Genomic DNA, 14,174 nt, shown 5'->3' with positions numbered 1-14,174 from the left:
TCCTGTTAGATCGTTTGGAGTGAGGGGTTGCTTGCTTCCCTTTTTAAGCAGCATGTCGTTGTTTCCTTCATTGTGGGAGTATGTGGTAAGCTGGGAAGACTTTACATAGTTTTAGAAATGTGTGTGACTTAGTAGATTAGTTAGAAAGGTCACACACTATGGTGTTCATTTTCTAAATAGCAGATCTCCTCTTAAAAATTCCCTTAAGCCCCATTTGAGTCTTGTGTGTCTCATATTATTCTGGTTGTTCTTTTCAATCCTATTCAAAGGCTGCTCTTTCTGTCTTCAAAGCTTCCGCTCAGTGGTGGATGCTGCAATCTTGGTTCAATCTCTGCAGTAAGTGCAATACCTGTCCTGACTCGTATTGTACCTTTAAGTGAAAGCTATAGGCACTATTCAGAACTTTCCTCCTATTATTTCTTCATCATTGCAGAAGTTTGCTGTTGCCTCTGTTGTATGACACTCAGTATTCTACATGTATCTGCATCGAGCTGCATTCTCCATCGATTATGCCAAGCATTTGGCTCTGCTGGAGCTGGCTGCCTTTCACTGCTGTTAAGCCTTTCAATTAGAAGAATCTTGCAAGTTTATGTTGGCATTCAAGCTGCTTTGTGCACCGGGTGCAGAAGCACACCATGCAGATGGAATGGAGCTGATGGGTCGTTTTTTTAAGGATCTGATTACTGTTTTTATAAAAGTAACCAGCTGTCTCCTCCTGCCTTCTATGGGGTTTTTACATGTAGCCTACTATAAAATCATACTGTAGGGTGAGGAGTTCCTGGAAGGGGAGAGTTGAACTGCTAGACTAATTTTCTGCTTACATGTTCTGCAAACATTTTTGTAGCAAATAATTCCAAGTTCTGGTTTACAACTGTTTAACTTGCAAACAATGAACTTCACAGGCTGTAATGAAGCTACCAGCCAGTTGTTGGCAGAGGGCAGGAGTCCAAGATCCTTGGAGTTTTTCTTTCCTGTGGAATCAAATTGTTCATTTCTTTTACTGACATAATTCTTTAGGTTGTGGGGTTTTTTTCCCCTCTCTCTCTTTTTTTTTTTTTCTTTTTTCTTTTTTTTCCCTCTGGCACAGAGCTTTCTAGTTGCTTAGGGAGCAGCTTTCTTATTCCGCAAAGCCTGTTAGTAGATGACCTTGCGGAAGCTGCAGTTCAGGCTCCTCTCGCTCCATCTGCCGGCAGCTGTCAGGGCTCATGCACAGAGCTGGCTGCACAGTGATGGCCACGTTAGCGAGTGGAGTGGCTTGGTTATGGGCAGCTCAGCCCTAGACCTTCCATTCCTGGTCAGCACACCTTCAGTGTTGTCCTGGAGTACATCTCATAGTTTAGTTTCATCCCAAAAGGAGTCTGTGTTGCTACCGTGTCTCTGTATTGGGAACCAATGCACAGTAAGTGGGAAATTTGCTTCAGAAGTGGTCTAAATCAAAACACTGATGTGAACATGCCTGTGAACACTGCAAGATTGAGTAACTACCAGAGTTTTCTATAGGAATGTTTGGATTTTTTTCCTGGGTTTAAGAGTTTTTTCATTTTTCCTACAGTGTTGCCAGCTTCCTTCTAACTCTGTATGAAATTTGTCTCTCTTTTTAAACAGCAACCCAAAGTTTTTGTATGGTTAGAAAATGAAGCAGCTTGTTTCTGCTGCTACAGCAGTAGAGCTCTTATCTGACCAGTATCCACATGAGTGTAATTTTCCATGCCTGTAGGGGGAAGAATAAATCATAAATGGGATAGGTAGTGAAGGGAAGAGATTTGGCAACCTTGGTCCAAAAAGAGTTGTCTGAATTTGGTATTAAGCTGGCATATCAGAGATAGGCACCTGGTGCAGTATTTTATGTTATTGCCAGAATGCAGTTAAGTACAGGCACAGGATCAGCACTGCCAAGATGAAAGCAAATAGGTTTGTGGAGGAGATAATCCAAGAACTGCTGCATCATGCTCATGCTCTGTGCAGGGACTGAGGGCTGAATGGATCTAGACAGCTAATCACCCCCATTTAATTCCTCAGGTGTTTTCTGTTCAGGATTGAAATTGCTGTCTCTGCTGTCACTGTTCCATGGGCAAATAAAGGCAAATCCACCTGGCACCTCCTGGTAGTGTGAACTTCACACAGAACAAATCCATTTGCCAGTTCTGAGCAACTCTGCTGTGAAGAAGCTCATCTTCCTTTTCTCTGAAAGATGACACTACTGCATGTTAGTGAAGATTATTCTAATGTGGAAGATCTTCCTTGATAAACACATTCATGCCATTAGCTGCTGGGAATGTTTAGATGCTGTAAAATGTCTGGAACTCATAATGATAGCAGCAGCCAAGGCATCTTCCCCCTCTCTAAAAGGCAAAAGCTAGTACAGTGAGCTTGTTCACTGCTTTCTGCAATGAAAGAAAGCAATAAATGACTTATTCTTGTGCTTTTCCAGGAAGAAACAGTGTAGATTGCAACTCAGCACAAATCTGTATCCATTGGAAAAGTCTCATTTATTCTGTGGGAAATTACCATTTTAAGGGCAGTGTTGCATCTGGGCTATGATTAAAACAGCTTTTCAAATAAAAAAAAGAGGATGTTTTTCTCGTTTGATGTATTACCTATCACTAATGACCCTCTTTTCTCCTTTCCATTTAAAAAATGGATATAAGCAATTACCTGTATATTGTGCAAAAGTAGCATTACCTGAAAAAATAATTAAGATTATCTTGAAATTAAGGAAATCCATTTTGAAGAGAAGCAGGTGCTTAATGGAGGTGAGACCAGCTGTGCTGCCCAGGAAACGTGCTTCAAGCGCTTCACGGGAAAATTTGCAAGGCCTTCACACAACACTGGAAGGAAATATATAATAATTCAGACAAATTGCATCCTATAAATAGCAGAGCTGGATTCATTAGGACAGGAGGCAGATGGAGAAAATATAAAACTTATTTGTTTCTTTTTAAGGGACTGTAACACTTATGAAAAGTGTCAGCTTGCTGTCAATGAGGGAAAAACCCTCCGGTGCAGCAGTAACTTCCTCGCTGTTAGGTTCTCATCTCTGCTAATGAGCAGCTATCCAGGAGGGGCATTCTTAATACTTAGCTTTAGCAACTCCTGCCTGCCTCTAGCTGGCATAGCCAGCTTGACAGAAGTGCTGCAGTGCTGAGAGGTGAGGGGAGAGGGGGAGACACGAGGGAGGGAGGGCAGGGTCATACATAGTGTGTAGCACTTGCTAACTCTGTTTAAAACAGATGCTAACAGGGCAGAGGCATAAATGTAGTTGGAAATTGGGGATGTTTGGAGTCAGGTGGGATTCATCCACCACACTGGCTAAGGGGTTATGCCATAAAGGAGAAATATAAAGGGGATTGGTAGAGGAAATGCTGTGCAATATTGGAGAGAAGGTGAAAGCATTTTTGAGATGCTCTATCATTAATGAGTAAGGAAAAAGGAGAGGCTTTCATGCATGAAATGAAGTAATGACAGAAGGTGGGTGGGGGGGAGGTACGTGACTGGCATGAAGCTCTGTCCACAGGAGGTAAGCAGCAGCAGTGAGAGGGCTCTTGCATCTTGGTGTTTGTACACAGCAGGGTGCTGTGGGGAAGAAAGTGTCCAGCCAAAAAGGAACATACAGACTGACAGAAGGGGTATATTGTAGATTGCACTTAAATAATGTGAGGGTGAACATGTGGGGATGTTTCCAAGTATGCTGATGTTAAAACAAAACAATCAGAGAAGACAGACTGAGCAATGCATGCTATTTAACCAGAGGCAAACCTGAACTCAAACACAGAAGCAGTGAATGTTTTGTATGAATATTATCTGTTCATGTACCTGCCTTCATCTCTTTTGCTGATTTGATATGCATTTCAGCAAAGCCTCCTTAAAATAACACAGTGTTTCTTAAATAATACAACATTCCAGTAAGGTATCCTCAGAGGTTTTTTAAGTGTTTCTGTTCAAGAAAGGAATACTGCTCATTTATCAGGCAGCAGAGTATTTTCCTGAGGATTTTGTAGACTGTCAGTTCACTTTGTAAAGCAGCAGAGGGAAAAGGTGATATGAAGGTCATAATGCACTCAGATAATCACAGACTTATTTGAGCAATGGAGAAAAGCCATACAAGTGTTCATGCTTCATGCATTAAATAACTATAGCTTTTCTCAGCGTTCAGTATAGAGGGCAGTGCTCCCAAAGCAAGGAGAGGACATTGGAGAAGAGGAAAGTGGTGGGGTGCCTTGGAGATTGCCATCTGTTATGGCTTGCACATATCTGTAAGGTGTCATGTAGCAAGCAAGTGGTGGCATTAAAACAGGGATATGGACACGTTAACTATCCAGTTGTTTGAGAGGAATGCAAGCACACTGGGATGCACGTGAAAAGCTGAGCATGGAAAGTATGAGCCAGCACATGGGAGCTTATGAATCCTCTTGTGTAGATCAGTTTTTTAGTATGAAAAAAAGAAACCTTTGGCTGATGAAGTGTGTTTTCTCATTTTCAGTGGGATAAATAGGCTGTGTATGTCCAGGGAGTTAACGTGCCCTGTGTTTGAGTAGTGTTACTCAGGGCTTAAAGCGTTGGATTCTGAGATCTTGACACACATAGCCCCACGTAAATAATTAGGATTTAAAAATCTAGAAAAAGAGATTTTTATATGTAAGGCTTCAATTTCTGAAAGGCTGTAGTAGCAAAGAATTTTTAAAAGAAAGAAAAAAAGATAGGATCTCCACTGGATAGGATAGCATTGTTCAATTTTCTTGCTTCTAGGTTTGATCTGAGATGTCTGAAATATGCTAATCTGTGATATGTTCTGCAAAATATGTAGATGAGAGGGGGGTGATTTTGAAGAGAAGTGATTTGTGGTTGTAGGTTTCCTATCTTGCTAGTGGAAAACTTGCTTTGAATTATGCTACACTTGTAGGACAGCATCTTGTTATGTGAAAAACATTATTTTCTTGTGTACAAATAATAAGTAAAAAATTCTTCTGCTCAAAACAAGCTTCAGATTTCCTCTTTGCCCAAGCTCATTCACACGTTTATGCTTTCTTTCATGTTATATTTTTCCAGAAATGCTTTCCAGGGTTCATGCCTACTGAATTTATTGCAAATACCTCAAAAGCCACCAATGCAAAAATATCTTCTAGCCACAGTGACTGCAGAGGTGTCTATAGTGACCATAGGTTGCTTGTGCCTTCCTGAAATCACTGAAACACTTTTGGGGGATTTCAGGTTTTCTTCATATGATCTGAACAGCACCATGCTCTCTGAGATTGTGTTTGTCTGGCAAGTCCTTTAACGGGATGCTTGCATACTCTTTCCCTCATCATTTCTGCAGTATGTCATGCCACACTTAGTGAAGAAAGGATAGATAAAAATTGCTTCAAAATATAAAACAACTTGAAATGATGGCAATCTTGCCTAAAACCTCCTTTTTAATGTGAGTAGATGGATAAATCCTAATCCTTTGGATGAGGAAGTCAAGACACGGATGCTACTGTCAGTTACTCAGCATGACAGAAGGAAATCCGAGGCAGAGCTGGGAATAGTTCTCATTCCTGTCATGCATAAACCACAAAGCTGATGCAGTGACTCTGGGGACATTTAGATAACATGTCTGTGGCAGCCTCCCAGTGTGGTACAGTGGTGTGGTACACCAGTGCTGGTGTATTTCTTTACCTAATTATTTGAACTGGAGTCCAACATTCCTGCCTTACCCTATCAGTTGAGGATTCTTGTCACTGTGACATCTTGCACCTTTCTTTTGTCACCTAAGTGTGAGAAGGGGGTGGCTGGTGTGATTGTGTAGCTTACTGTCCTTGGTCCTGTTGTTTGTCTGGCCTGTGTCAGGAACAGTGTGGCCAACAGCTCCAGGGAAGTGATTCTTCCCCTGTACTGGAGAAGAGGAGGCTCAGGGGAGATCTCATCACTCTCTACAACTACCTAAAAGGAGGTTGGGAGCCAGGTGAGGGTCAGTCTCTTCTCCCAGGTAGATACTTGTAAGACAAGAGGGCATGGACTTAAGCTCTGTCAGGGGAGGTTTAGGTTGGATATTAGGAAAAAATTCTTCACAGAGAGGGTTATCAGGCATTGGAATGGGCTGCCCAGGGAGGGGGTGGATTCTCCGTCCCTGGATGTTTTTAAAAAGAGACTGGATGTGGCACTCAGTGCCATGGTCTGGGAACCACAGTGGCAGTGGGCTAAGGGTTGGAGTTGATCATCTCAGAGGTCCTTTTCAACCTGGATGATTCTGTGGTTCTGTGTAAAGGTACTAAGATTGAGCTAAATTTTAATGAAAACAGGTATGTGATGTGAATTTGCAACCCAGTGTACAGATGCCAAGTAAGAATTGTTGCAGACAAAGTTGTCTCTTGTCACCTTGTTATGACACATATACTCAGCCTGCTAGGCAGCACATACTGCAGCATGGTTTTCAGAAAGAATTGTTAACCTGGATCCAAGGAAAGGCATCTTCAGCCCAGGTGGGTCCTGTGCATGAATTTTCATAGGCACTGTTTTCAACAACTGTGGATAAAATGTCCTAGGTATGGCAGAACCCCTTTCTTTCTGTGGTGTAGCTTTCTCTGGGCTGCTCTCCTGCATGGTTAAATAAAGGTATGTTATGTCTTTATTCATACATTGCCTTCTCTGTTTCTCTTCTGTTCTCCTCTTCCACCACCTGCAGGCTTTGAATTACTCTACCAGCCAGATGTGGTCCGGCTGTATCTCTCCATCCTCACTGAAAGTCAGAACTTCAACACTCTGGAAGCTGCAGCAGGGGCCTTGCAGAATCTCAGTGCTGGCAACTGGATGGTGAGTGCAGTCTTCTCTTTAGTGTCTTTTGTTTCCTTTGTGTAAATAAAGAACAAATCTGTGGCCCATATTAAGTGCAGTTACTTTGTGTGTTTTCATTTCCTTTACAAAGGAAGGAGGTAGGAACTCCAAAAAAAACTATTTCCATCTTTTTTCCCCACATAAGATTCTGTGTATTTTCTGGACAGCTGATGTTGACACAGTGGAAGTGGCACTGATCTCATGATGATTTAACTGTGAGGAGTTTTTACTACTTAAAACCATTTAACCATTGATGCATCCATTCAGGAAAGCCTGTTGTTTAGATGGATGGCTTGAAAATTTAATTCATTGGATTGTCAGATTGTTTAGGAAACTGGACTCATTGTCCTCAGGTACCTTCTCTGAAGCATCTCCAACATTAATCTAATTTTGACAGTTGGACTTGATAATCTTAGAGGTCTTTTCCAACCTTAATTATTCTATAATTCTATAATCAGGCAGCTCTCTCAAAGCTAAGCCTGATCACTTCTAGAACTGCATGGCAAAGTGGGACTGAGCAGCAGCCTGAAGATCAGCAGGGTGGTGTTTCACAGATGTCTTCAATATGGTATATTTTTATATTAGTCATGAAATACAGTAAAAGCATGAAACTGGAGGTGAGGGAAGGTAACAAATGCTTTGGTTGCTTTATGGTTTCCTTCCAAATGACCTCGTTTTTCCTAGACCAGGGGGATGTGTTTTCACACTGAGGTGTGTACAGTACAGATGCTGGTGGATGATTCTCCTTCCTTCTATTTCTGTCCTCTTTCCCCAGCAGCTTGCTTGCTAAGCTGTAGGATGAACTTCTACATCCTTTCTTCCTTGGTGCTTGATGAACTTAAAAGATGAGTTAAGTTACAGATGCATCAACATATACAGCCTAACTAGTTTTTGCAGGAAAAAAAAATAACATCACTGGAAGAAATGCCAGGGGCAGTGAAAGAGCAGGTATGTGAACTCATAATACTTTGTGTTGTTTCTTTTCCCTTGTGTGTTTTGATCAGTGGTCCACGTACATCCGTGCAACGGTGCGGAAGGAGAGGGGATTACCTGTGCTTGTGGAGCTGCTCCAGTCTGACTCTGACAAGGTTGTGAGGGCTGTGTCCATTGCCCTGAGAAACCTTTCCATGGATCGTCGCAATAAAGATCTTATAGGTATCTTCTGACCTTTTCTTGAATAGCCTTGAGAGACCTCACATTTCCTCTCAGTTGTGCTGAGGATTTATTTTGTATGCATTATATGGAAACTGCAGTTGAGGTTTGAGGGGAAATCTCTAACGTGGGAGCAAAAAGATGTAGATTTTTGTAGGAGTGGGGAGTGTGCATGGGTGTGCAGAAGAGTGGCTGGGTTAAGGTGCTTCCTGTCTCTTTCTTAACTCTGGCTGACATGGCACTTGTGCTCCTGGTCACCTGTGGAGGTCACAGAGATGTTGCTCCTTAGGTGTGCTGTTTAGGGGAGTCTTGCCCTTGGCATGCTGAGCTAACCTGGGGACACACAGTGGGCTCTAAAGTTGTCACTTTTTTCTCACTTCCTCCTTCCCTCCTCACCCTTTTGCATTGTAGTTACTTTTAGAAGCTGGACACCAAACAACTTATTCTTCTTCAAGTTAGTTCTTCAGCAGTGCTTCAGCTGCTATCCAAGGGGGGTAATTAAGAATTTGCCTGCCCACAAGCATCCAGAAGGTTCAGCTCAGAGTGGAGTTTTTCATTTAATATGTGTATTTGTTTAAACTATAACCTTGTCAGGCCAGGAAACATTGGTCAGACATTTAGGGTCATCATCCACGTTGACACTAACAAAGAGCAAGGTGGGATTCTGCCTTAATGCATCAGGTTCTCTTTTAATAGTTCAGAGGTGTAGCTAGGCAAATGGTGCAGACAGACACCTGGGAGTGGTAAACTCTGGACTCCTTGGTTTTTTTTCCAGTACTATAGACTGAAAGGCTAAATGCACCCAGGAGGGAATACACTTACCTTTGCTGGAGGAAGGTTAATAAATGCATGGCTGCACACCTGGCCCCAGAAGGCCTATTACAGGGCTAAGTTGAGTAAGCCATGTGCGTGCATTTGCATGAATATGTGGCATTAGCAACAGCTACTGGATGCTTTTTGCCTCAGGCATTGCAAAGTATGATAGATGCTGGGTGTAAAATTCTTAATAAAAATTGCCTTTTTTTTGTTTTTTTCTTAGCTTTCCCTAAATACCTTTTAGTGTTCATGATGGAGTTTGTCTTGGATATCAGCTCTCAATCACCTGGAAATAATGAATGATAAATACACTGTTAGGTTATAGTCTTTGAGGTTCAAAACTCATGCATTATAAAACTGATTGACCTGGCAAACACCCTTTAGTTTTCTCATTCAGGATGGGGGGCTGACATGATTTTTAGGGCTGACTAATGGTATCTCTTCCCTTATCTAGGTAGTTATGCCATGGGTGAGCTGGTAAGAAATTTGCCCAGCAGGCAGCAGAGATCTGCAAAGAACCTGGAAGAGGATACAGTGGTTGCTGTGTTGAATACCATCCATGAAATCATTACTGACAGCTCAGAAAATGCAAGGTCTCTGATCCAGACACAGGGCATTCAGAAGCTGGTAGCTATCAGCAAGTCAAGGTAAGTGCCAGCTGAGAGCAAAATGCGTAAGAACTCACTGCAAACATGAAAATGTCACTACAAATGGCAGCTTTTGTTTTGCGAAAATATTCAAGCATCCTTTCAGAACCTTTAATTTCAGAGCAATTAATATATACAAAGTAAAAACAGTCAGCACCTTTAATAGGTTTACCTCATTAAACAAAAAGAAGAAAGCTAATTTAAGTAGTCATTTCAGTCATGTTGAGACATGCTCTCTCCTTGTCAAATACATCTTGGCACCACGTATGCATTTAGCAGATATCATCTGCAGTGAAACCATTGTCTTAGTTTTTAGTGCAGGAGGCCTTTTTCCTGTGGCAGTGTTCCATTTCCAGAATGCCAGTAATTTAATTTGTTTCTTTTAAGTAAAATGATTAATGATGTGCAGTAATTGTTCTGTGCAGTAACTGACAGGCTGGTGGTGCTAATCGGAAGTGCTAAATATTCACTCTGAAGTCCTGTTGAAAACTCAGTTCTGGCTGCTTTAGAGAAAAGTTTGTTTCTTACAGTTCAGCCAGTTAGGTGTTTCCAGTAAACTTTTTGGAGAGTAGCTGAACAATTTGTTGGGATGCATTGCTATGGAATATTAAGAGCCAACCAGGAGACTAGCTCATTATTTTATTAGAGGGTGCTTGTATACTGACGTCGTAAGGAATGGGTAAAATTTTCTTTTTCTGCTTAGAAATAGCTTATTTTGGGTGACCCAAATTCCTTTGTAAGATTTTCTAAACCAGGAAGCAACTTCGTTGAATTGTGAGGAATATGCATAAGTTAGAGTGAAGGTTTGAAAAGTGGGTTAGAACTTGTTCTGTTGTGGGTTTTTTTCTAAATAAGTCCAGGCAAGATGGAATCCATCAGGTTGTTGGTTTTTGTTTGTTTTTTTTAATGGCAGCTGCAAGACAAAAAGAGTTCTCCTGGCCTCAGTGCTTGCTCAGCAATGCACATGAAAACCCAGAAATCTGCACAATTTTAAATTTTAGTTTGCTTTTTTTTGTGTGTCAGCAATTCCAGATAGATACAAAGAAGTCACTGAAGGATTTCACATATGTCCTATAGCTTAGAGGTTCAAAGAATAGCTGCAGGGAGTACTAGGTTACCTCCTGGATATTGTTTTGGTGCAAAGAACTCAACATATGAAAGTGTTATATTGCTCAATACTTAAACTGTGAATTGTATCTTGTAAATCAGCCACTCTCCCAGAGAAACAAAAGCAGCATCTCACGTTCTTCAGATGATCTGGAGCTATAAAGAGCTACGCAATGCCCTGCAGAAGGATGGGTGGAACAAATCACACTTTCAGGTAAATATGCTGCCTGAGATTGTTTTGGAAATTCCTAAATGTAGTATGTAGTGACTTAGTCTAGTGTTAGAATCTGTGGGCTTTGGTTCTGTTCTTCTAGGTGATAGAACAATGTACTGCAATCTATTCAGTCACATCATACATTTACTGGCTGGGTATGTTTTTCAGTGGTCTCTGAAATGTATCTCTTTAGGTTATGGAGTTATGCCACCTCATACAGCCAAATGCTCGTGCCTTTTACAGGAGGAACAATTAGCATGTCTTGTCTTAGTTGTCTCTCATTTGAAACATTCCATCTAGCAGTGTAGGGCAGCCACTGGTCTTTGACACGTAGCCTCCTCACCTTTCCTTGTGCAAAGGTTTTGCTCCTTTTACAGACCAAAAATGCTGTAATTTAGATAACACTTTAAAAATTCTACCAAAAAATCTATATGAAAATAAAAAATACTTCAGTGCCACATTATCAACAGAAGGGGGCTTAGCAGCATCCTGTAATCTTTCTCCATACTGTTGGCTTGTTTATTTTTCTTGTTTGATTTCCCTTAGTAGCAATTTCATATTTATGTGATTATTATTATGTTGTGATTGGCTTGCAGTCTGTTTCTGCAACTCCAAAGAGTTCCAAAGGTACTGCTGGCAGGTCTAGCTATGATGACAGCACTTTGCCTCTGGTGGATAAAAGTCAAGGTCAGTTCTGCTCTTTATCTCTTTTTCTATTGTGCTTTACTTGCTTGTTTTCTGTATATGTCACATCTGTGTTATGCAGTGAGAGGGTAAAAATGTATTATTTGTGTGGTGACACCCCACAGCCCTCAAATGATCAGTCCTGTTAGGTGGGTATGGCTAGTATCCTTCCCTTGTCAGTTGTACACTACTGATGTTCTCTCAGTTTGCATGCAACAAGAACAGTTAAATCTTGTTTGACAGTGTTCCAGACAGTGGGCTCAGCCTTGCTCCCACCTAGTACTAAAGTTCTCTCCTTTCTAAATAAATGTGGTCTTTTTTTGTTGGAGATGGTCCAGCCAAACAGTCACTAAACCTGTCTCTGCTTTCTAATAAGGCATGATGTGGACATTCCAGCCCTGGTGCTGCTCATTTTATTTTCATTCATGTCTCAGAATCGGGTTTCTAGTGCTCAGATGGCAAACTTTATTTCCAGAAATCTTTAGTCTCCAATGGCAGAGTTTGCCATGTTGCACTTTATCTGGTTTAACTGCAGAAAAGACAGCCCCACACTGCCTTGCCTGTTTCCACCTTCCCTGTCTTTGATTACTGTCAGATCAGCAAACAGATTTAAAGTTAGTTTTCTGTGTGGGTTAGCTTTCTGATAGCATTTCTGTTGGCTCAGCAGGCAGCTAGGTTGGATTCTGTGCCATGTGAAGCAGCACCCTTACTGATTTTCTTTCTCTATTCTTGAGAGACCAGAGGAGCTTGTTGATAGCAGTAGGGTAGTCCAAAGCAAAACTGTGGTTTCTGTTACCACCTGGAGAGAGGGAGTTCTATATTACAGTGCCAAAGTAGAAAATAAAAGGATTACACGTGCTCTCTGGAGAGCTTAAATCAAACTTTCCTTTCTGAATGGATAACTGTTGTATAGTTTGGGTTTTTTTTTTACAATAGTCTGTATTCTCTATTTTATGGATCTCCCTGGTCCTGTGACTAATTTAAAAATACCAGGTGTTGAGAAAAGCAAATGTATCTCAAGTCATTTCAATATTTCTGTTTTATAGATAATGAGAAGGCTGGGAGTCGTGATATGATACCTATGGATGAACTTGGCCCAGGTAAATTCAGCTGTAGATCAAACCCTGTGTCTCTTACAATAGAGCAAACTGTCACGCACAGGAAAGTTCAGCTATTTCTCTAGGTGATATTCTTTCAGATGGATAAAGCTGACATTTTAAAACAGAACATTACCTTACAAAAGACTGGTTGGCATAATTTTTTTTCTTCCTTCCTTTTTCTTTTAGAATCATACAACTATGATTCTACTTTGGGTTGGAAGGGACCTGAAAGATCATCTGTTCCAATCACATTGCCATGGGCAGGGACACCTCCCACTTTTAAAGAAATGTAGAGTCTATATACCAGTCCTCCACTACTTTAAGCATATAAAGAAGATGTACTGACCTAGTGTTCATTCTACTCTGGCCCTTGAAGCAGCTGCATTCCTTATTACAGATCTGGAATTCTGGAGATTCAGGGGAGGGGGGGGGGTGAAAAAAAAAAGCTGAAATTTTACTTCGGTGTAATACTTGTATTTAAATCTACTCTGCCTTTGTTTTCTGTAGGTAACACCAAAAATAAGCTAGTATGCATGATATTCCTGTCTCCACCTTTCATTTACCTGAATCTGTCTGGCCTGGCTATTCCTATAGACTGAGAACAGCCACCCACTGTCAGTGAAGTGGTTTGAGATTGACCAGCTCTGTAGTGTAAGACTTGTGGAGGTTTTTTTTTATTTTACTAGATAAAGGTGCTATGAGGTCTCTTGGGAATTTGCTTTACTTCTCCCAGTCAATGTTAATTTTATTTAAGTAGCTCCTTTAGTGCCTCCACATCAAAGTCTGATATCCTGCTATTTGTGATTATAGCTGAAAAAAATTGCAAGTTAGAACTAAGCTGAAAGCCAAGCATGTACAGAAGTTAAAATAACAGGTATATATTACCTTTTGTATTAGAAAAATGAGATGCCACTTGCCATGAATCAACTGTCCATATGCATTTTGCCTAAGGGAACACTGAAACATTTGTTCTCACAAAGGAAGAAAATAACTTCAGAAGTTATTGCCTGGCAGGATACCTGTGTGCTAGCAGGTGCTGCTTCATGGGCAGTGCTGATTGTTTAACCTCCATATTAATTGTTGCTTTATGCTTTCAGCAGTTACTGGTACTACTCTGAGTACAAAATAAATCACAAATTAACAGCACTTGTACAACATCAGGCAGATTCTCAGGGTCAATCTGTTCTTCAGTCCTTTTATTGGTATTAGAAGATGAAACCTGTAAAGTTTTCTTGACCCCAGCTCTTCAGTGCTTTTTAATTCCAATATGACTATAACTTGATGGTGTTTCAGAGACCAACTGTGGAAGGGCTAAATTATAGGCTGTTTACTATCCTTAGAGGCAAGGAACTAGGATTAGAACTTAGTACTTCATCTCTTTGATTTGATCTTTGTAAGTTGAGAGCTGCATGAGAACATGGGTGAACTTAGACTCAAGCAGGCATTTCATCCTGTGGTTTGTGATGACATGAAAATATTGCTGCAGAGTGAACAGGAGATGGTCAGTGAAGTGATACGAGAGAACAAGCAGGAAGTTGAGAGAGAGAATAAATGAGTCAAGAATGGGACATGCTTCCCTTATTACCCCCTGTAATTTTTGTCTATATAAGGGACTGTATAAACTTAGAATTATGCACTTATACC

The 14,174-nt window shown here is 40.9% G+C and overlaps 1 protein-coding gene across 4 annotated transcripts in view; it reads left to right on the top strand.

Annotated features, from left to right (window-relative positions):
• ARVCF (ARVCF delta catenin family member) overlaps positions 1-14,174 on the top strand; it is a 239,993-nt gene that overhangs the window by 214,951 nt on the left and 10,868 nt on the right. For all 4 annotated transcript variants that reach the window (XM_030460291.1, XM_030460293.1, XM_030460294.1 and 1 more), the window contains 6 exons: positions 6,662-6,789; positions 7,815-7,965; positions 9,233-9,425; positions 10,635-10,746; positions 11,343-11,433; positions 12,477-12,530. In XM_030460291.1, coding sequence (XP_030316151.1) covers positions 6,662-6,789; positions 7,815-7,965; positions 9,233-9,425; positions 10,635-10,746; positions 11,343-11,433; positions 12,477-12,530 — 729 coding nt within the window. The remainder of the gene's footprint in view (positions 1-6,661; positions 6,790-7,814; positions 7,966-9,232; positions 9,426-10,634; positions 10,747-11,342; positions 11,434-12,476; positions 12,531-14,174) is intronic.

The sequence above is a fragment of the Calypte anna genome, chromosome 15, assembly GCF_003957555.1.
Source record: "Calypte anna isolate BGI_N300 chromosome 15, bCalAnn1_v1.p, whole genome shotgun sequence".
Classification (NCBI taxonomy): Eukaryota; Metazoa; Chordata; class Aves; order Apodiformes; family Trochilidae; genus Calypte; species Calypte anna.
Note: the sequence above shows the minus strand (reverse complement) of the source record. Positions and strands in the feature narration are given on the sequence as shown.